At 42.6% G+C, this 24,181-nt stretch overlaps 1 protein-coding gene across 2 annotated transcripts in view; it reads right to left on the bottom strand.

Moving 5' to 3' along the window:
* Positions 1–17,516, bottom strand: part of AOAH (acyloxyacyl hydrolase) — a 73,563-nt gene extending 56,047 nt beyond the window's left edge. The window contains exons 1-3 of one of the 2 annotated variants that reach the window (XM_058832278.1): positions 17,496–17,516; positions 16,759–16,907; positions 3,213–3,308 (exon numbers count right to left, since the gene is read on the bottom strand). In XM_058832278.1, coding sequence (XP_058688261.1) covers positions 3,213–3,308; positions 16,759–16,906 — 244 coding nt within the window. In that variant the 5' untranslated portion in view covers position 16,907; positions 17,496–17,516. Of the gene's footprint in view, positions 1–3,212; positions 3,309–16,758; positions 16,908–17,295; positions 17,420–17,495 lie in introns of those variants that run through there. The other variant, XM_058832277.1, reaches the window with a different exon arrangement.
* Between the last annotated feature and the right edge of the window lie 6,665 nt (positions 17,517–24,181).

Here is a 24,181-nt window from a genome sequence, read left to right on the forward strand (position 1 = left end):
AGAAAGGCGTATCAGGGAATGAAGGGATAATTTCCCCAGCACTCTCTGACTCGTGGTGTTGCAGGCAGCTCCTGTAACTACAGTAGCTGATTTTTCTCGTCCCATGACAGATGTTTTATTTCAATCAAGTTTTTAGCTTCATTTCTTTGCCTCCTTTGCAGCATAACTCCTCACTATTGTCTCTTTATAAGCAATCTGCAAGTAAAAATTGGTCTCCTGACTAGAATTAGATTTTATTCTTGTTCACCTAAAATGAAGGAAGTCACAGACATTAATAACCCTGTGTTTGGCATCACTGCTGATTAGAACACCCTCTGATGAGGCTTGCCAGTGGGGTATCTGGCTCCCAAAAGTAGACTGCAGGCAAACATAGCTGGCTTCCCCAACACCTCCCCAGTGCATCACAAGTCTCCTTATGAGTTTCCCAAACCAGCTGGCTTCCACAACATTTTTGGCTCTGGAGGAGCCAGCTGGCTGCTGTAACCTCTCCTAATGTCTGAGAAGAGAGGAGAGTTGGACTGCCTATCAGCTCTGGGGAGCTGATGGAGGTGTTTTGCTGGTCACACTGGTTTCCTATGCATATAGGAAACTTAATGTTTAATTACCCCATAGTGTAAAAAATGATGGGAGGTAAAAGGAATAGTAATAATGTTAAATTATCATTGCGCACATAAAGTCCTCTTGGAAGATTCAGGTACCATTCAGGCTTTGGCTTTCAACAGAACACCAAGACCAAAGCCACAGACAGCGTTTATGGGCTTGCCATTGGAGCCAGGCTGTATTTGTGTGTTTGCAAACCGCCAGCTCTGCTAACACACACAAGGAGAGGATATCGCAGAGAGAAATCTCTGTTAGGAAGATACAGTGTAAGTCAGAAAACAGGGAGAGAAAAAGACAAAAAATGATGAATAACTGTGGGTGTTCAGGGGCAAGAAAAGAGCTTAAACAAAACTAAATGCTGGAAAAATTAGAGAAAACATAGAGTATACTTGCTTCAGGTAAAAGAGATCCCCTAAGATCCCTTAGATCCCCTAAGAACTGTCTGGAAGGTTTTCCTATATAGCTTCATAGTCCTGGAAACACAAATGCTGGCTGAATCCCAGAGGACAAATATTTGCAAAAAAGATGCTATTATCATGTTGCCATTTGCACTTGAGCTCTAAGGTGTTTACACAGCAGTGGTCAACACAGAAGCAGAGCATGACTCAGAGGCAAAGATGGAGGCAGAGGGTCTCAAAGCACATTTCAGGTATCAGACACCTCTGTGTCATCAAGCAGACAGTCAGTATCCAGGTAAACATACATTCATGCTAACAGCACCTCTTACACTGCAAATACTGCCCCTTCCCCCAGACCTGACCCTTCTATCTGCTCAGGAACCTTCTTTGCTCATGACATTACTGTTCTTATTCTCATAGGTTTATTTGCCATGTCGATTGAATCACACACATTGCAAGTATTTCCATACAAATGAGGCTGTGGTTCTGTTTTCTATGCTGCCTGTGAGATTGAGTGGGACTGACAGGTACTGAAATTTTCTCTCTTTTTCTCTAAGCATTTTTTATTCTTGAACATCACATAACTTTACAGAAGGCTTGATCCAAACCTGACTTGATTGTAATCAGAATTATAGGAGGCCCTCAAAAAGACCCACTTTCGAGGGGTTTTGGAGTCCTACTCCTTTTTATGTCTAAAGAAAAGCCTCACTGCCATTAATTTGTTGCTGTTATACTTGCCATCGATTGTAGGCATGTGCGTAATAATGAAATTGTTTCTCCGTGTGAAATGCATGACCTGCTTTAGTATGCTTGCTCCTCATGAGCATCCAAAGCTTTTCTACTGTTTCAAGCAGTAAGAGGAAGCTGTTGGTTCCTGCTGGGCTGCAGTGTTCACCTCCCAGGAGAGGATAAATTGGGTTACACTGTAGCTCCCATACAATCCATAGGATTTTTCACTCCTTTCAAGTTCAGGGTGAGGTTTTTTTTTTTTCTACTGGGTATATCCATGCATCTCAGAAGGTAACTGGATTATACAGATTCAACTAAAGGGATAATAGGATTTTATGTGTGTAAAGAATGACAGCTGAAAAGAAATATCTTGACATGTCAGAAGAACAAGGTCCACTGAGTGAATCATGAACACAGAGCTAGTATGTCATAATTTAAAGAAGAAAATTGTATTTTAATAGCAGGATCAGTGCTTCTAATTGCAACTTCATGGTTATGTGCCTGTAATTTAAAACACTGAGGATATGACTTATGGAATAGAAATCAGATAAGCGCCATTCTATCAATGAATCCTAGCAATTAGCTCCCTGCCCCATTCTGCCTTGGGAAATCCTCCCTTGGAAAGGAGGGAATTAATATTCTACACATATCTTCTGTGAAACTAGGGTCTACAGAGCAAGATGGTTTCTCAGAGATACAATTAATGAAATCATATAAAAATGACATTTTAATGAAGAATCCTAAGCCATCTTTTTACATTAATAATATGAAAAAGATATCATGAATGTGAGATCTAGTTACTTAAATAGTTATAGGATTGGTCTGTGAGGCACAAAGCTATTCTGGCATTCAAACTGTTCTCTATTTAGGGGTGTGCATGTGGAGCTCCAACCTCCTTTGGGTGGATAAAATAAGGGGCAGAAAAAGGGGAGTCTTATATATAGTCACATGGAATAGCTACTGCTTTTGAAATTTGTATCACCAATTACATATCAGTAGCTTTTCTGTGCACACCAAATGCTCCCATCTCACACCTGTAAGCCTCATCTCATTTTAAAAATTTTACAATAGCAGTTCCCATACCTGCTGAAAACATTTTCATCTTCACTGTTGCTATAAAGACCCGTATCAACAAGCAGGAGGAGTAGTGGGGCATACAGTGAATCTATTCTTAAGCTGCTAACAAAGAGACAAAGAGGAGAAAAAGGAAGGGAACTGGTCTGCATGTGTTGGTGCTCATATGTGCATGGAGCTTAATATAGCCCCATTCACTCTAACTTCGGGACAAAATCCCAGCTCTAAATCTAAGTGAAGCCTTGTCACTGACTTTCCTGTAAATAGCAACTTGCTATCTCCCAGCTACACACATCTGAGATACTGCACAAGAGGTGGATAAAGTTTTTTCAGACTTCCCATGCGAGTTTTTAATTAACAGGGAAATACATCAGCGCCGACGCGACATATGGCGCATTATTTGGTACTTACCAGGTATGTAGTCACACAGTCTCTCCAAGGCTGCCTTTACTGTACTGTTGTGCCACTGTGCAAGCTGTTCGATGACAGACACCACAAGCACACATCCTTCCAGAAAACAAAAAAAAAAAAAAAAAGAAGGAATGCCGTTACTGGGGAAATGTTAGGAAGCGCCCTGCACCACAGAAGTGTTTCTGGCATCTTTGGGCATTTCATTTCTAGAGATGCTCCATGGCAGATAGGTGTTCAATCAGTGAATTCCTGTCTTCATTCAAACCCTGTAAGTTACTAGAGAGAAGGATGCTGATTCCAGAGGAGCACACAGAACAGTCTGGCTTTTACAGCACTGTATGATGCTCCTGGAAATAGTTACTCCATTCTTTCAAGGTTGGAAATTGAGGAGTCAAGGGGATAGCCATTGTTACAACTGCCTGCTTGGTCACTTGCTCTCTCATTTTATCTCTCAAGGAAAAAGGCACAGGTCTGTACTTAACAGGACTTTTATACCTCTCCACACAAGCCGCACAGAGAGGTACTAAACCCGGAAACCAAATGTTTGTGACTGCCTGCAGAAGAGAAGTCCCACCACAGATGTATGTGCTGACCATGACAGAGCACCCATGGCATCACTTCTTCACAGACTTTCCTATGATGCTCAGTGATGCTCAGCACACACAGGGCTGCTGAGCCCAGCTACACATTTCTTAAAACCAAAACGTCTTCACAGTTCATTCTGCTCTGCTTCTGTGGCTGGAAAGAAACCACTTCCTATGACCTACAAATTTGGTTATTTCTCATCACTAATCTGGGTGTGAACAGGGCTAGCAAAGTGTTTCTTGAGATGTGCAGCACTTTTTTGCTCTGCTGTTTTGGGGATTAAATAGATTCAGTGTGATCCCCATAGAACAGTCATTGAAAATCCACATGATTTTGAATAATTTTGAGCATTCATTTCAACTCAATTTTAATTTGCTGTAGGTCAGCACTGTGCTTTCTCTGCAGTGGCTTCACTTTTTTATGAGGAATACAGCTTTGGCGATGCCAAGTCTGTCCACTGTAGTCAGGCCTGGCAGCCAGAGTGATGCCCTGCCTAGAGTCAGAGCCCCTGCAAAAGAGGCAGGTATCCCAGGCAGACAGGAGACAAGGAGCCAGGTGCTAGCTTCCAGCAGCCTGGAATAAAGATTTCTCTTTGAAATCCCTATAACTGAATCCCAGTTCCTCTCCTGTGCAAGCAATCTCATCTCTAAGACTTGCTCTAGCAGGGTCTAGAAATGGAGGTGAGCAGCAGCAATTTGATGTGATGCAGACTCAACTTTTTCCAAACCTCAGGAACACTAATGTTCAGGTTTTCAGACTGGCCCAGCTCTTCAAAGTGAGCTTCTAAATTCCTTCCAAGCACCCCTACCTATGTGCTATTAAATCAAAGTGCTGGTTTTAAACGTAAATAACTCTGATGTTTCTAAGTAAAGAAGAAGGTTTTTACTTACAAAAGGGCAATTGGAACTTGCTGTAAGACCAATATTTTTGACTCTTCTATTACTTCTTCTATCCAGAAGAAATTACAGTGAATTTGTCACCTCTTTTGCAGGGATAAAAGACCACTTCTCCTTACTTATTAAATAAAAAGTTCACTCAAAATCCTCTGCAGAATGATTTATAAAGCATGCTAAGAACCATTACCTCCAGTCAGCCTAAAAGAATAGAGGAATAAATGGAGATCTATACAACCAAGAAAAGCCCTGAAGCAAGAAGCCCTTCTTTTCTGCCCCTTCCCCAACTCCCCAGATAGCCAGAGGCTAACTAGTCCCAGGAATTAACAGCTAATTAAAACCACAATAGCTGGGGGAAAAAAAAGAGAGTTGAATAAAAAAGACCTAAACTAAAAATGAAGGAAAGGTCCGAGATGAAGGGTATAGCATGTTCAGCTCCTGATCTCAAAGAACAGGCTTGGTCTCTCAGGTCCAGAGTTAACCTTACTACAGCCTTATCATAAAATAGTTTGGGTTTGAAGGGACCTTTCTAGTCCAAGCTCCCTGCAGTGAGCTGGGTCATCTTCACCTAGCTGAGGTTGCTTAGAGCCCTGTTCTAACCTGATCTCAAATGTTTCCAGGGATAGGACAGCCAACACTCCCACAGGGTGGATGTTCAAGAGAGCAAGAGACTTCAGCTGTTTTAGTGCAAATCATGCCCTGCCTCAGGAGCAGAAAACCGACCCTGGCTCCTTTGCCAGGGTAGCGTGGTAATAGCCTTGCTAGACTGACTCCAGCCTTTAGCACTGAGATGGCACTGCACATCCTGAAAACACACCATAACATGTCTAAAAGTCATTACATAAAGGCTATGCTATTAATGCACATGAACAACCTACAGACAACAGGGACTACCCTTCCCCTGGCTTCTATGTCTATTTTATTCATGAGGATGGAGGCCCAGAAAAATTAAATTACCTAAATGATAACCTGACCGCAAAACCACACAATCTTTCTGTGTCTCCCTTCCTACTCTTACCAAGGTCAGATGTTCATCTATCAATCTTGCTGTCTAGAAGTCAGAAAGACAAAAAGGAGTCCAAGCAGAGAGACAGTGGGAAGCTAATCCTTTCATATTTTCCAAAGTGCACAGCTTTTGATGTTTTACCTCTCATTCTTTTGCATCATGAGCTTGAGGATTCTGTAGAATCATAGAATTGTTTGGGTTGGAATTGACAGTGTCACCCACTGCAGCAGAGAGAAGTGTTGCTCCTTTTGCCTATGCTGAGTAACCCAGTGCTCCTGCACCTGCAGCCAGGGGCTGCAGAGAAAAGGGATTCTGGACAAACAGCTCAAAACCCAAGAAGCCGGGCTGAGGATAAAAATACCACTGATAGTTCCATTTTCTCTGTTATACAACAGGACAGTTTCCACTGAAGATGTATGTTTCTCTCACATGTTTGTCAAAGTACCACAGAGGGAGTAAGAAAAAACCATCTATTTTTGGTTCACCTCTGCAAAAGAGAAACAGAATTCTTAATCACAAACACAATAATGGAGGTAGCCCCAGTCAAGGAGCAGTCTCACACTAATTAAAAGAAAATTTTTCATGTTGATTAAGTCAGATAGACACCTCTGTGTCTATTGAACCAGACCCAAAGGCAAATCTGCTTCACATGAGGATTAACAGTGCCAACACTGAGTCTGAGCAGTACTTAATGCTGTACCTCAGGCTTCTACATGCTATATGAATATAAATAACAATAGTAACAGCCTGACTACTTGGGAAAAAACCCACAGAGCTGAACTTCAAAATGTTTGCTCTCATAAACTCATCATCATCATCAGAGAGGATGTTTCTGGTCGTGCTGTTACACCTTCCCCACTTCGGGCACCTGCAGACCACGCCTTGGTTATCCAAATGCTCCCCTCTCAAACGCAGCTATTCCACACGAAATGCCATGCTCCGTGGGATGAGCTGATAGAGCAAGTCTTGGCTGATTTTCTAAAGGATCTGCTGCTCCTTAGGCACTGCAGTTGGAGTCTCTGGAAGTGAATTTGGAGGGTCTCCTGGCCCTCTGGTAGGAAAGATGCTCCCAGGGAACACATTCCACCACCCTGTGTTCTTGGTTGATCTGGTCTCTGCCCTCCCCATCTATCTGGGCTTTGATCAGTTGCCCTTGGTTTCCCTCTCCTTACTCCTTGTGGTCTGCTGCCGTGAGCTGTGCCCTGGGGGATGCTTGCTTATGTGTTGGTTCTGCTGACCTCAAAGCCTTTCATTTAAGCTGATGTCAGGGGGAGCTGTTTTTGGGCTGGGGATTCTAAACTGCTCAGGAATAAAGTTGAAACCTGTGAGGAGGGAGGAGGAATGTCCTAAGGGGACTCATTGCAGCAGAGGCAGCCTAATCTACCTAGGCTCCCTGGTTTTTGTAATGGAAACATGCTTCCCCAGTAATTCAGATTTATCCTCTAGGAGAACTTATCTCTGGTGTTGGGCTGTGGGTAAAACTTCAAGAGGTCAGTGTCTATAAATGAAAGTTAATTCAGAGTATCCTTGCTTTTATTATGAACCTGCTCTCTTTTTATCATCTTCCTCTGGACTGAGTGGCAGGAACAGAAATGCTGGCCAGTTATCCTAGTTTTTAATGGGTCTTAATTCCACTGGCTAAAAATGGAAAACAATTATATATCTAAAAAGGGCAGGGGGAAATCAGATGTCTTTGACTGTAAAAATCTTACTGCTTTAATTGCTTATGACATGTGCAAGAATATAAACTTTTTACTACTCTGGCATCAGTAGAAAAGCACGTCCAGATCTAGCCAGTCATTAGCAGCTATTGCTTGCTTTTAATTTACTAGATATTTAGATGTGATTAATTTCTCATCATGAACTGGACACATATAAGGCAATGTAATTAGGCTTCATCATTAAATAAAGCTCAATTTTTATTTTTTTTTACAGTTGCACAAGATTTTCTTTAGAAACAACTTTCAGTAAGTTGATTCTGCTGTCTCACTTCAATAATAGGTTTCAATACCTTGACAGGCTGAAGGATGCTTTTCTCTGAAAGAAATTCATTGGCATTATCATACCTACCAGGCATTAGAAACTAGACTCTGGTATTAATAAATGCCTGTCGCTTTTAGCGATGGCGTGTCCCATCTGCTATTAATTTCTGAAGAGATAAGACAAGACCATAACCATTTTGCTCAGTGCAGTAAGGTGAAAACTCACACATCAGGAAGTACTTCTTTTCATATATTTGAAGGTAGTGTGTAATAAAAAAATGCCATTTCCAATAAGCTCAGGAAAAAAAAAAATCATACCCCAATAATAAAATCAGAACTAGAGGAATTCATTGCTTAGCTGTAAAGCCTCTGGCAGTTTGAGCAGACTATTTAACTTAATCCACTTCTGCCGCACAAGTTTGAAAGGCTCTATAATTAGAATTATACCTAGGGATGTCAAAAAGTATCTGGATAGTGAAAGCTGCCTCTCTAAGTTTCAGATTTGTAGGTATATTTGTCTGAGTAGAACTCTGTTAAATGGGTTTTCTGGGACTTGGCACATCTCCTTTGCCATCCTTTGCTGTTGTTTCTGGATGCTGGATTTCTTTCTCACCCCTCCAGCCATAGATTAAATGCACTCCTAGAATACAAGGAAGACATAAGTCCAAAAAAAGGACATGGACACAAATAGCTCTCTGCAAATCCTGCTGACCAGGCTGTGGCCACTCTGAGGCCACTTTGTTTGCTCCTCGTAGAGCCAAACTGGAGCTTTGCTTGGTGACATGGCAAATTTCTGCCTCAAAAATCTGTCTGCTCCAGCAAGGCTCCACATACATGAAGCTGTTTATCACATTCCTGGCTTTATACAGAAGATGAAAACTTTCCCAAAACACAGTCTTAGCTTCTTCCATTAATACACCATCCTAAGCTCCAAGACATCTCTTAAAGATTAAAGGTGAGGAGACCCAGGAACCTGTCTACAAAAGAGGATATTGCTACTCCTTGTGCTGAAGCTGTTGTTCTGGCATAAAAACACCTCTTTCCAAATTAGTCTAATCCAGTTCCAGTTCAACCTGGAACAAGACATTCCTCTTTGAAATTCACATGGGGAGCTAATATGAAATAAGGTTTTCCCCTCTGAGAAGGGGACATCCACGTGACTATTCTAGGCACGGGCAGACCGTGGTTATGCAAAGTTACAATGCAGGAATGTTTTCTTTTTCATATAATCATAGAATGGTTTGGGCCAAAAGGGACCTTAAAGATCATCTAGTTTGAATCTCCCAGTCCTGGGCAGGGACACCTTCCACTGCACCAGGTTGCTGAAAACCCCATCCAACTTGGCCTTAAACACAGCCAGGGATTGAACTTCCACAACTTCTCTGGGCAACCTGTGCCAGCACCTCACTTACTACATATTCCTTTCATAACAGGGCCCAATATCCATATTGCCTTCCTGCACTATGTCTCATTACTGACCTGATACTTTCAAAGAACAGCCCTTTATAACCGCAAGATTTCATTCCAGCAATTGGAATTGCAATTGAAATATTCAGCTCAAATGACATAACCGTATATGCAAAGTAAGGACACTTATCTTCCCATATACAGCCAGAGGATTTGTTGCTTTGAAAGGTAATTTGGAAATGGATCTGAGTGATCATAGTCTTTTAACTCAGACTTTGTTCCCCATCCCATTTACAGATTCAATGTGTTTTACAGAGGTACTGAGGTGATGGAACATAATTATAGGTATCCATATTCAAATATGTTGGCATATACAAGACCCGTTCACCCTTAATTTGCTAAGTCTTATGAAATATCTTGGAAATACTAAATAGTACACTATTAACAGACCTGTCACTGAGCATTAAATTACACATAGTGTAGTGGCTAAAGACATTTTTAAAATATTAATATCAAAATAATAACATTGTGAGTGTGTTTGTAACAAATTCCAGCAAAGCCTGGACTACCAGTTATTATTTCTGTTGCTCATGCAAAGCAGTGGGCTACCTCAGGCACCCTAACTTCAGAGTCATTAATTTCTGTTTCATTTAGACATACAACAAGGACTCTGATACAGCTTTGATAGTACAGAAAATTCAGTTTCCATCTAGTGGAAGACTCTGGTATCCATACCTGGCAACCAAATGTATCCCTAGTGTTTCCTATATTACACTTTAAAGAGCCCTATTTAAAAAAAAAATGTATAACTTCAGGCATTTCCAATAGAAATGTTTTTTGTATTAATTAATATGAAAAAATACCTGTCTATGTATGTGTGACACTAACATACTTTTCTTTTACAAATCAGGAAAGGGTATTGAAAGTCTACTGAAGCCCTGATGCTGGCAGGAGGTGTTAATGGAAGTGGATAACTTTATCCTTGTTGCAAAGGCTTCACCATTTCAGGATTCTGAATGCAAGAAAACTTTTTTTCAGATATACAGTTCCTAAAAGCAGTAAAAGTGATTGTCTTAAACATGAGCAGTAGTTCTCTGTAGGGTTAACACACGAACAAGAGTGAGAGGCACACACGTGGGAATTAGCATCCAAACAGACAATCAATAAAATGATTATTATACTCAAGGCAACCATCAGTAATGTAAAATGTACAAGATTACCCACGTCTACAGATGGACATAGATGTGATTATGTATTTACACACACACAGATATGGATGTGTTGGCATGCTGAGCACATTTTTCATTGTGATCAATAGATGTATTTACATTTTACAGTCATAAGCTTTCAGTAATACTTGGGGTGATTTTGGAAAAGAAATTTTTACCAATAGTTGCTGAAAAGTTGCTGAGTGGTTGCTTTGGTTTCTTTACTGTACTATTCCCGTGCCTGTGTTTGTTCTAGCTAAAGTACAATCATAGAGAAAAATGTTATGGTCAAATTTAGTATTTATTGCTGATCATCAGGTCAAACTTTGTTGCTGATTAAATGGAGCAATGCTGGTGAAGTGAGCAGAGCTGCTATGGCTTGGAACTGACTTAGCTGCAATCAAGTCGATTCCCAGCCTTTTAGAGTAAAATACATTGCGGTGCTACACTGATATTGGGCAAGGCTTTTTTACAGAACTCACTGAGCTGTAAGTTATACTTTCTGTCATGGTGCCCCCCCAGACAATGTGTGCACAGCCACTCTTTCTGAGCGCAGTTGTTAAAAGCCTCCAACTCCATTTGCCATGTTCCATTGTGTGAAGTTATCAGGAGCTCCGAACGCCACCGATCCTGCTGCCACTCCAAGGGGCATATTTCATCCCTGCACTCATGCACAGCTAGACAGAGGCAAACTGTTGAGGACAATGACTATCACGCAAATCAACACAGGTAGAGGTCAGCGTTTTACTCTGCTGGTAGCTCAGAAACACCTGTTCTTTAATGCAAGCAGAGTTGAAAATATCTTTCGAAAGCATGCTTCTTCATATGCTAGGAACTGTGTGCTCCTGGCTGAATGGAGGTGGTGACCCGCAAAGGTTGCTGAGAATGGCATTATATCGAGCACAAAGATGGGGAAATTTGTTTTTCTGGCTGCTGACCCACAAGATCTCTGCTTGCTAGCAGAGAAAATGGAGAGCACTGCTGTCTGGCCCTATTGAGGGCTCTCTAACTAAATGCCTCGTTCTGAAAAGGGCAACCAAAGTTAATCGCTGATAGAGCAGGGCAGTTTGCTGTGGGGGAGAAAACAAACAAATACTGCTCTTTGCAAATGCTTCTTGCAGTCACAGCTCAGAACTCCAGAAATGCTGGCCCGGAGTAAGTCCTCTTACAAATCCTCTGCCTTAACAGATGATCTAAACCACTTAGGCCGTTCCGAAGGGACAGGGCAGACAGAGTTTGTAAAGATCTTTAATGAGGTCTTCCACAGATTTCTCAGGAACATATTACTCTGCTCACTGATCACTGTCATAGGAAAATCCTCTTCCTAACCTGAATGTTCCCACTAGTACCCATTTCTGTTACTTCTTGCCATAGCTCTTATGAACCTGGAGAATGGATCATGCCTTTAATGTTTTCAGGGACAGATATGTCTTTTCTCGAGTTTTTCTTCTCTAGACTAATTTATTCACTCTTTCTTTTATAGCTTATGCTTGTTTTTCTCTGAAAAAACATAAGCTTGTTTTCTCCTGTCACTCTGCATCACTCTTGATGCACAGCCCCAAAAGGGAAGGCAGAAATTCCTTTGAGGCTTTGTCAATGCTGAGAAAGGTAACAGGTTACTTCACATGTCTTGCAAGCCGACTTCTGTTCGCACGTCTCGGTGCGTGCTGCGTGTCAGCATGCCATCATTGTGCCACTACAAGCCCAGATGATCTTCCTTAGGGATGCTACCCAGCCGGTTGTCCCTCATCTGCTGTGCGTGTCATTGACTATTTCAGCTGAAATGAGTGCCTTCAACATTCCCATATTGAAATTACCTTTTCAGATGCAGGTACTCCAAGTTGTCAAGCTTGTTTTGAATTTAATTCTGCCCTCCATTTTACTTGGAATTGCAAACTATTTCAGCTTTACATGAACTGACTTAACTTAATAGCACAAATTTCATTATCCTGGCTAGTGAAAATATGGAATGATAGTATGTTCAAAAGAGAAGTCCAAGAAAGACCTAATTTTGTCCATCCTTTTTCTTAGGGAGTGAGCCTCTTGTATTTACTCTCTGAACAAGACTACCCATCAGTTTTGTTCTGCCCTGTAGAAGCTTAATCACTGTCACATATCTCTCAAGCATAAGATTAGTGCTGAAGTAGTGCCAAAAACCTTACTGAAGCCCAGTTATAATATCTGCTTCTTATTCCATGTCTCATGGCATCATCCCATAGGCAAAGATAATTAGATTCATCTGACACTACTTTTGAAAGGTGTTTTTAAAAAGTTATATTAAAGATTGCAGGATTTTTCTAGGATTTTATGTTTAACTGACTAATCTGCCATTCCCCAAATTCCCTTTCTTCATAGAAAATTCTTCCCTTTTCTTCATGTTCTCATGGTAAGTTGAAGAGAGATGAATACAGAAGTTCCCATCCCTCTTTCAGTGTCTCCCCCACTTTCTGCATCCTCCAGGGCAGCTTCTGCCTTTCCTGAGGTTGCTTCAGGTACCTCTGGATGAAGTCACCTTTGCTAGAGAACAGAGCAATTTGAAAAAAACCTTCAAGGGCTCTGATGTAATTAAGGGTGGAATTGAATAGAAGCTTTAAAAATCAATAGAAAAATGATGAAACATTAACACCAGTGTCAACAGTTTACCAGTGTTACTCTACTGTCTTTGGGTACCTTAACATTAACTTAAGTAAAACATAGCTTGCCCTTTGGAATGGGCAGCATTTTCCTCATTTAACACATAGGAAAGTAAAGACCTGAGTATATGAAGAGTTCATTCATGCCTAATTTTTGAGAGAAAAATACACGGCATCTCTTTCTCAGGATACCACACTGAAACAGCCAGACTGCGCTCAGCAGAAAGATTTTTAGGTCTCATCCCAAATAAATCCCTTAAGCCATGCTGCCCATCACTAACCAACCCAGAAAGGAAAGCCAGACTCAGCATCCAGCTCCCAAACCAGTGTGCAGAGCAAAACCTCACTGCCTTTGCAGGAGGAAAACAGCTTCATGGGCTTTTATATGTAGGAAAACGGACAAAAGCCCTTTTATCTCTCATAAGGAAAAAACAGAAAAACATATCATGTGCAGCATGTGCAGAAGGCCCAGAGGAAGGGCCTTAGCTGATTTCACAGAATGTAAAAATGGTAGCATTTTAGCAGCCTGGGGAGACAGGAAATACTGATGGAGAAAAAAGACTGTCAGATGTTGAGAAAGTTTTCCTCGTGACAAGGCCAAAGAAAGACCATTTATCTGGTTGTGTTTAGGTACTGCTACAGACCAGTTATCTTAGATGGTTAGGAATTGCTTATGTATGCTACATCTGATCCTGTGGTTGGGAGGGTTATTATTTGGTGTTTTTCCCCTCTTTGCCATAACTCTAAAATGCAGTAGTTTTAAACCCCTTTTTAGGTAGAAACCCTCCAGTTGTTTTGTTTGTACATCAAGACAATTATGAAAAGCCTTTCTCTGAATGAAGCAGCCACATTTTTCACAAAGATGCAGAAAAAACTGTGACTCTTTCTACAGTTAGTGAAGGTGATTAAAACTACTGCCTAAACCTCACTGAAGGCACACCCTTCTCTCCTCCAGCCCTGTTCCATACTGGCACAGAGGTGACTACCCAAAATACGTTCCCCAGGATCTGCTAAGGGCAGGGAAGACCCTTGAATTACCAAAATGCTTTGCCAGTTTGACTGGAATATACTGGGGCAGATGGTGGTGCCTACCCAGGGAGTGCTGCAAGCAAGGGGAACAGAAGGAGGAAGCAACCAAGTTGTATCACATTTAACAGAGGTACCAGAGCTGCACTTTGCTCTCCTGTCATATTATTTCCACATACTTCTTCAAGAAGTGTGATACTCTCAGTGGAAAGGCTTAATGGGAAATATTTTCTTGATTTTTGTTGCTGAAAGAGCATTCACTTTCTGACTGGCTTTGGCTACTAACATAGCAATCTCAATCAAGCAGGTGGTACACGGGAGTGATCAGAAATTCAATGTGCAGCCACCTCATTTCCCTGAGGAAAGTGAGGCAGATAGCTTTGAAAGACTAGAAACCTGACCACACATTTAAACTTGCATAAAAAACCCAATTTCTTCAAGAAAATCTCCTATGCATTTAGCAATAGGAATTTCTCACATTAAAAATTTGGTAAGATTTAAGGAAGAAATTCTTCACAGTGACAGTGAGAAGGCACTGGAACAGATTGCCCAGAGAAACTGTGTATGCTCCAGCCCTGCCACTGTTCAAGGCCAGGTTGGACAGGACTCTGAGCAAGCTGATGCAGTGGAAGCTTCCCTGCCCATGTCAGGGGGGATGGAACTACAGGATCTTTAAGGTGCTCTCCAACCCACACTATTCTATCATTCTCTCTGATTCTGTGAAATCATCTCAGCCTTGATCTATAAGGCCAAGAAGACACAGAAGAAGTACTAATGTCTCTTTCTCATTACCTTCCCAGACGGCAAACTAAGCCAACTAAGTATCTGGGGTCAAGCTGTTGGAAGGAAATCACAAGCTGATCTTGCCTTACTCTCTGCTCCTAAGAGGGCTAGTCACCAGAACAAATGCAAGAGCTGGCATTACCCCTGCTCTAAGCCTTAGCAAGTGCAACCATCAATTCCTCTGTGCTTTCCCTTTCTGCTTGAGAGAAGGAAGGGACACATTATTTTCAAGAGTTAGTCGAATGAGCAGCTAATCAGTGAAACCCAGAGGCAGACATCTGGGCTAGCAGCCACCAGCCCTCCCTGCCAGACCTGGCTCATGCCCTTTTAGCACTATCCACACTCCATTTTTATCTTGTGGTTTGCAGAGGTGGACACAGTCTGTCCAGGTCCTGAGTCAAGCTCAGAAGGATGCTTTTAGCTGAAGGGTGAAGGGACACTTCAGAAAGAGAAGCTGGTGTGGGAGGCAATGCTTTTCAGTCTCCTCCCTGAACAAAGAGATGCTCAGTGGTCCCAGCAATGGGGCTAGCACAGCTCTCCTTCCTTTAGGAGGGAAAAAAAAGACAAGTTATCTTGCACAAGACTACCTCAACACAATGTGTGGAATTTAGAACTTTTCTGGGTCAACAAGATTTAAAGGGCAGACAGTGCTCACAATCTGACATGTGAAAACCACCAGTGTAAAAATCCCACAGATGAGTATGAACACTGCCTTTCCTGTGCCATCAAACTGTAGCTGCCTTAAGATCTCAGCACTAAACAACACCATGTCCCCCTAGCTCTGGCAGCAGCTCAGTTACCACTTCCATGGCTCCCAGCCCAAACAAGGACAGCCCCTCACAGCCATTTCTGCTTTTCACTTCTTCTTCTCATGTTCTGGCTGGTGTCTGAACCCCCTCACCACCCTGCTCTTCTTTTGATTCACCCTGCCCCTCCAAAACTGTCAGGGGTACTGTGGGTGGCTCAGAAGTGAAGCAAAAACACGCTTTTATCAAGTTTAGGATTATTATTTCTAACTGTATTCCCTAAGCCACAGTGGAAAGAATTATTTCCTTCTGAAGGGTGGAGAGCTGTGACAGGGTTTATGTTTCCAGCACAAAGGTGCCTTGGGAAGCTAAAAGAACCACAGAAATTTTCAGGTTGAAAAAGGCCTGTAAGATCGACAAGTCCCATTGATGACAAAATAAATCACTTGATTGTAATGCATAAGACATATCCATTTGCACACATGAAAAATATAAGCTACCCCATCTCCCTAGGTATATGGAGTGCCATGCCAGGTACTCCATCTCTGGTGCAGAGATATCCACAGTTTGCATTGACTCCAGTGTTACCAGTCTAGCTCTGGGAATCACTTAGCTGGATGAGACTATAGGATACCTACCCCAGCTCTAGGTACTGTGGGGATCACCACAGTCACTGAAGTCATGTGAGAAGGGGGTTGCCAACTTGCCCCAGTTCAGTATGGGTCACGCAGACACATGTGCACACAAAAAGGAAAGGAAATGTGAGGAAGCAGCCTTTGCAACACAGCTACCCAGAGACCACCATCCAGACCACAAACATCCCTGGCTCAAGTACGGACCAACCATTCTTAAGAACAGTTTTCTAGGAACTGAAATCAATGAAGAGACCCTTGGCATGTCTGAAGGGAATTGTGCCTTCCAGCCAGTTAAGCAAAATGCATTGTGAACTCTAAGGAACACTAGGACCCCATAACATCCTATTTCCAGATCCCAGACCTACAGGCATTAAAGTCAACTTTTAATATGCCATTCCCTGCAGAGCAAAAACATGAACTTTGAGAAGCAGACAGTGAAAAACAAAATCATAAAATAATTCCAGATCCCATGATGGCCTTGCAAAATCTTCAGTGACTGTTTCAGCAAAGACTACAAGTATTTTGCAGTACAGCTGTTGAAACAGATAAAGGAGCGATTTATGATGTGAATAGCAACTCCCAGCTCACCAGTGAAGTAAGGAGTGAATTAGTCCAGCAGGCAAACAAAACCTGGATACATACCAACGCAGGTGTGTCCTTTGTAGAGCCCAAAGGGGAGCGAAGGGGGTCGTGGGTCTTTTCCACGGGGTAGAGGGGAGGAAGAGGCAGCCTTCAGCAGAAGCAAGAGCCAGAGGATGCAGAATAAATTAAGGAATGTTTGCCTAGACATCCTAAGGAAGGAAAAAATGAAGAAATCAGGTGGGAAGGGTGCAAGCAGACATGTATTCCCTTAACTCTCAGTGTCCTGAGTCAGTGCAGCTTGAAGAGGAAGGAGACTGGTGTGCCTGTGCAGCTGTAAATAACACAGGGACAGATACCCAGGTGGGGACAGAGATGTCTGCCCTCTCATGGTGTGCATGGAGGATCCCACATTCACACATCACAGGTGGTCTCCCGACCCCTCAGCCCCTCTCAGACCCTGCCACCACTAAACCCAGCAGGTCCCACAGACCTGGGCACGCCGTGACCAGCCTGGGAGGGTGTCCCCGTGGTCGTGGCCCCAGGCTGCTCTCCACACCCCCACACGACCCCACTGCCCCATGTGCAGCTCTTCCCAACCTGCTGGCCTGGGAGGACCAAGAGGGTTGGATGAACAGCTCTGGCTCAGCGCTCCCGTGTCTCCTGCAATAGCAGCGGATGAATAACGACCTTGAACCACAGTAGCTGCCAGAGCCACTCAGCATTAATAACACAAGACACTCCCCTGAACAACTAGTGTTGCAAAAAGGGAAAAAGAAAAAAAAAACAACTCTACAAACCCTTCCCCCTGTGCTGTCACTCCTCTGCCCTCCTCCACAGAAAAGAAAGAAAATATCTCTGTGGCTGCTTCTGTAAAATTTCTGACCAGGGTTTCCGTTCGGGAGGACCGAGTGTGAAAAATGAAAGAAGCTGCTCAAGACAGAGCCGCAGGGACGTGAGGGATGGGGCTGCCATGCTGGGGCTTTTCCAGGGCTTTAGTTCTGCTGGGACTGAGGCAGAGGAATGGGAGACAGCTGCCAATGTGAGGGTAGCACTGGGAGTTGAACCCCTGCTCCCATCAGCTTTGAGCACATTTGCTTGCAGCCTCCAGCTGCCTGAGAGCCTTGAGAAATCCTGCGCTGTTCCTGTTTTGGCAGTCACAACAACTAAAGGTTTCCCTGGCTCTATTTTTTTTTAATCCCTCAGACACGGCATAAACCAGTCATTCCCCAGCCTGAAGCAAAAGCAGAGTAAAACATGTTTAAATGACGTGACTTCGGATGTGGAACAAGTCCAAACAGCTACATCCCAGACACTGTGGATGCAAGGATGGCTTTAAGGAGGCAATTTAGGACTGAGGCACCAATCTAGGGCTGAGGCACGGAGGGCCAATGCTGTGTCCCACCTCTGCCTCTGCCTTTTTGTATAAACCTGGGAAAGTCTCTTCCCCTCACAGCGGGCAATGGGTACTCATCTTTCCATTATGCTCTGTCTGTCTCTTTCAGAAGTGGGCAGGGCAACGACATGGATTGTTAAAGCACAATGAGGAGCCTGTCTTATAAAGTATCCTTACATCCTTCCCAGGAATAATTAAAAGAGACTTATAAATGGTGTTGTAAAAAAAACAAACTAGAGGAGCTACTAAAACCAGTGACTCCCAGCCGATTCCTGCAGACCAATATGATCACACATGGATCAGATCAGCTTCAATATTTAATATGTTTTTTGCAAACCACTTCCTTCCTTAGGAGCCTCACTTATGACTTTTTCAAGACAGTCTCAGAAAGTTTGCCTCAACTTTGATAAGGAGGATTTGCCTTGTGCTAATGATGATATAATCCAGTAGCTCTGGGGAAAAAAAAAATAAGACTATAAAATCTTCAGTGTGAATACAAATCACTCTGTATTTCTGTTCTTTAAGCCAAGACATTTGCTTTCAAATGTATGCCTTCCTTTGAAAAATATAAAAAATAATTAAACCCAAAATGAAGCTGTTGCCTGAGTTTTGCAGAACTGTTTCTGCTTATCATTCTCCCTATAGCTAGAAATGCTGTTTTTCTTTTTTTTTTTTAATAGCAGATAAACAAAAATCATAGTGTGAAGTACCTTATCCATATGCCTATCCTACTGAAATCTGCAGGATGTTTTTCTTAACGCTGTAAAAACTTGCTATAAAAAGACACTGCTACAGTGACTGCAGCTCCATTAAACCCTTTTTAACACACATATCACTTGGTTCCCAATGACACTTTGAAGTCCTTTAAAACTCTGCATATTGGCTCACGAGCGCTTGCTGCAAAAGCAGAGTGCTAATAATAGGCAAGAAAAACCTTCCTAGCAGAGAGGTCTTCAGAATGGTTTCTGCTTTACATCTATTGCAAAAGACAAAGCAAATCAACAGCACTTATAGAGTACAGAGACAGATCCCAAGCTGCTCCCAGGCATGTAAACCTGCAAAGCATGTAGCTGAAGCCTGTAATCAGCTGTGTTCTTTCATTTTAGCCTGTGGAAAGAGTGGTAAGGTAACTCCATGTGTAACACAGAGCTGCTTTGCACTGTACCTTACATGTTAGTCAAGCTCTTAAACCAACTAAAGAAAAAAAAACAAAAAAACAAAGCTTTTAAAATATGCAGTCTGGTCAGAGAAATGAGGGATTTGCATACTTAGATTTAGAGGCCAGCTGGGAAGGTGAACTCCACCCGCCCCTCCACTGGCCCCTCCCCAGACCGGTGTGAAATCTTTCTTCTTCCCACTCAAATCAGATTGCAAATCCTGTTTTTTGCCAAGCAGATTTTATATTACTTCCAAGTCCCTGACACATTAAGACCTAAAGCTGTCTTGGTACAGGAGAGAGGGAGTACTTGATGTTGCCTTTTAATCCTGGTAAGTGCATAAATGATGTTAATGGGAAGTAAAAACCAAATTAAACCTGTTCCAAAGGAAGGGATTTGATCATAAATGCTTCCATTAAGTTGTGCACAACACCCAAGTCAGAGAAGCAGACCTGGGTTAAGGGTGACTCAGGAGATGCTGCCTGCCCAGAAATAATATGAGAGCTGGAGCAAAGGGAGCTCTGCCCTCTGCAAAGCACCAGGTGCAGAGAGGTGATATCGGGGGTGTCCCCTGCCCAAAAGGGTCTAGCAGGGTCACCCTACAGCTTTTGACCAACTTTGTCTCCTCAGCTTTATTGTTTTTTCAATGTATTTGCAGCCTGGGCTTGCAGCAGGTCCAGCCAGGTGGCAGAGGAGTGTAGTTCAGGTGGGTTCTCAGGGCTGGTGGGGCTGCTCAGGGTTGTTATAGACCACAAGTGCCTCAGAGCCCTGACACTCACCTTTGGGGACCATGAGAGCCAAGTGGGTGGAGGAATGAACTCTGCAGAGATGCCCCTGGACACCCCACTAAGTTCCTTCCTGCAGCATTACTGACTTAAATAGAACTGAGAACTCAGTCAACATTTTGTCTTTCTGAATCTCCACGTGTTGCTTTTGAAGAGGAGACAAGGACAGTGCAGAGCCAGAGGTGCTGTGAGATCACCACCTCTTGCAGATGGGAAAGCCTCAGTGCCCTGAAATAACCCAGCTCCACAATAAATCACTTGCTATCAAGCAGAAGACATAGATTCAGTTGGACTTTTTCAAGGTTGAATTTGGGCTAGTGATAATATATGCATAAATAAATACACATGTATACCCGTGGTATATGCTGGCCCACCTGCTGCTGCTTCCTGCTAAGGAAATGGGAGGGCCCACAGCTCCTTCCATTCAGCACACAGATCAAGAGCAATGTACATTACTCTGCAGGGTTTTGGTTAAATTCTGCTGCAAAGTCCTGCAGCTTTCTCTACTTGCTCTCAGGATGCCAGGACACACCGAAGAGCTTGCCTAGCTCACCCAGCTTTATCCAGTCTGTGTTTTTTGAGAGTTCTAGCACATGTGGGGGTCCTCAGAGCTAAATCTCAGTTACCATATCCTCATGTAGAGGCCAGTAGCAAGTGTGACGTGTGGGGGACACACCATGTAGGGACCAGAGAGGCCGCAGGGACTAGTGGCTCATGGAGTGCCCCACTCAGTAACTCCCAGCCCAAGTTCTCCAGCCACACCCTCAATCCTCTCTCAGTTTAAGCAGAGCTGAGAGAAACTTGCACTCGTGACGGCTGCCAAAAACCTGAGGCAAAACACGCAAAGACAAGCCTGAATTTCCATGATGGCAGAGCAGTGTTAGGCTACATGCGTAGCTAGTAAAGAAATACAATCCTCTAGGTTGATCCCAAGAGCAGGAGTGTGGTTTCTGGAGTTTAAAGGACCCACAAAACTTCTCCATTTGTTGTGTTTCCATATGAGTTCCTGACACCTAACGTACATTGGTTGGGGTGGTGGTGCCATGTCAGCTAATGGACAGGTACGGTTTCAGCCTCTTTGCTGCCCCTGACAGAGATGCAGTGGAACAGATTGCAGGGTTTCTGATTTTCTGAGTAAGGTCTTAAACATGATTTAAGAGTAACCCCTTCCCTGTAGGGAGCCATACGTGATTGCCACTAGAACTGTGAAATGAGATGCGAAGATGAAGTTAGTTTCAGTGGTGCTTTCTATAATGGGCCCCTAAAGATCTGTTTATGTATACAGCAAATACATTGAAAAAAGCCATCAAAAAGAGAATGGAAAATACTTCAATGAAGTCCCAAAACAGGGCAAGCAAGAATTGATTTGTCATCTGTCAGGATTAGGGGCCACTTAGCTGAAAATAGAAATATGAAATAGTTATCTTACAAAAGGAGATCAGCTGGCAGTGTATATTTATCTATCCTATTCCGTCCGAGTCACTGCACACATTGCTGCATTTATTTTCCTCTTTGGTTAGATTCTTTCACGTACTGATTTTTAAGACATATGCATTTTTTTTTCTCTTCGTCACATTCATGCATGCATTTTTATGATGATTAAATGTTATCTTGGAAGGTTTTCTCTCTCTTTCTTTCCTCTTTGACGTGCTGTTCTGTTCTTAAGGGAATAGATATAAGCCTTGTATTTTTGTGTCTGGAGAGATAAAACCTGCAGGAAGAAGCCTTTAGATCAAAGATCCTCTCGGTGCCTTTTCTTCCTTTTATTTTCAAAACGTTGTCCTTTGTGCCCTTTGACTCTGAAGTTCCCAGTGGTTTCTTGCGTTGGTTATTTTTCATTACTGCTCTCCAAATTTCTCTAACTGTCATAAGCATCTCTGCGGTTGGTGCATTATCACTGGCACGGATGAACATTTCCAGAGCCCCATGTGGATTTGCAACTGCACCACAGCCAACTGAGTCATTCCCTCTGCCCCAGTTTCCTTATCAGTTGCTGCTTGCAGTTCAAGTTATGCATCTATTTCAGAGTCTTTCTATCTCATTGTCATTCAAAGCTTCAGGGAAAGCATTTAAACCAGTATTTTCTTACACTCATATGAAAAAAATTTGTTCCAAGTTATTGCCATGCTGTAGCTGAGATGATTATCCTTTATTCTGCCACCTTTAATGAAATTAACTGTCCCAGCTTGCAAGGATGTTGATTTCTGTGCTCTTAGACATGTAAATCACTGACATGACTTACTTCAGTTTGGATACGGCAAAATGTGGGAACAAGCCTCTTAAAGCTTTCAAACAGGGAACCCATGAAAAATACAGCTACATCACCTTGAACACTTGTTCACAGCAGGTTGTGCACTTCTGGGAAGGTCTGGCTTTTAGGGTTGACAAAAGGGGGTGACTTTGGATTTTCTACTAAAGATGGCTTTCTGCAAAGCAGAGATCAGATGAACTTCATCTTCAAAGTGTATTTCTCACTACTGCCTGTAAGAAGTCCTATAGTGATTTACAAGGTTTAGTGGTGGACTTGATAGTGCTGGGTTAATGGTTAAACTTGATGATTTTAAAGTCTTTTTCCAAACGAAATGATTCTATGACTGTGATTATTGGTGATGCAGTACATTTCCTTAGTTGTTTGATATTAGTGCAGAAAAACAAACCTGGCTGTTGTGTTCTTACTGTGAGCAGATGACCCTACAAATCCAGAAGTAATCTAACTAACATAGATTTTGCAGTTTGAGTTCTGTGGGCACAGCTGTGGGCATTTTCCAGTCTAAAGATGACCTAATTCATGCTATTATCTAGACAAAAATACCCCAAACCCTCAACTCTGGCAATTAAGGAGCAAGAGAGTGTGGCAATATTACTGAAAGACTTGTTAGAGGCCTTAGATAAGAGAGTCACTCAGAGCCAGCTGTAAATACAAATCAGGAAGCCTGGGACAGACTCTCTGCTGCCCTGCAGTTTGGGTACTCATTTAAATCCCAGAGAAGTAAGATCCAAGCATTACCAACTCAGTGTGATTATTGCCTTGCCATAAATAGCTAGTAGCCTGCTAGGCAAGCCAAAATCCCATCTACTGCATTGATCCCTGCAACTCTAGTGCTACTGCACTGGGTTTTGTCAAAAGTGCAACCCCTTATCAGGCTCCCAGTTTAGTGCTCAAGAAGCTGTGAAGGAGGGTAGCAGGGAAAGAGTTTGCCCCAGATGCTGTCAGGTTGTAAATACTTACAAGGGGAGCATCACAACATCAAAGAAGAAGAAAACTAAAAGTTTGATTATATTTGTTCCATTTGATCTTTCTTCCAGTAATGCAAATAAAAGAATTGCAGCTCCACAGCCTCCTAATCTCAACACAGAACTCGTGCCAATAAAAGATAATTATTCCCAGTGTTTGGGCTAGGAAATAATGCTGAATGTCACTGGGGGCATTTTTAGCGCATACCAAAGTTCACAAGATTATTTAAACATATAGATTGAGGCTTGTATTGGGGCTTCTGTGCTCAGAAATGGGATCTCTACAACATATGTACTGTGGTGGCACTTTGCCATTCAATAACAGGATGGGGGATGCTGTGGTTTTATGGTCTTCTTAAATAGATGTTTCACTGATATGCTTTGATAATAAAAGATCTGCAGCTGAGCTGGACAACTTCCATCAGCAAAATAACCCTTCAGGAATAGTATCCATCATCCATAGATGAATATGAAAAGGCAGTGCAGGCTGATTTTCCAAATATTGATTAGGCACGTCACTGGCCAGCCAGCCATTTACAGAGACTTCATGCTCTTTTGAGAAGTCAGGCTATATGAAAGAACTCCAAGCACTTGGAGGAATATACATCCCCTGATTCAAGAAGGTGAGGGTGATGTAGCAGTCAGTAAAGATTGCACTGATAATCTAGTTTTATACATACAAGCCAAACTCGGGCATGAGGTCATCCCTTAACATTTCACCTTTCAGATCATAGAATCATAGAATCATTTAGATTGGAAAAGACCTTTAAGATAATGAAGTCCAATTGTTACCCGAGTGCTGCCAAATCCACCACTAAAACGTATCCCAAAGCACCACATCTACACATCGTTTAAATACCTCCGGGGATGGTGACTCAGCTGCTTCCCTGGGCAGCCTCTTCCAATGCTTGACA

This window comes from Poecile atricapillus, chromosome 2, assembly GCF_030490865.1.
Source record: "Poecile atricapillus isolate bPoeAtr1 chromosome 2, bPoeAtr1.hap1, whole genome shotgun sequence".
NCBI lineage: Eukaryota > Metazoa > Chordata > Aves > Passeriformes > Paridae > Poecile > Poecile atricapillus.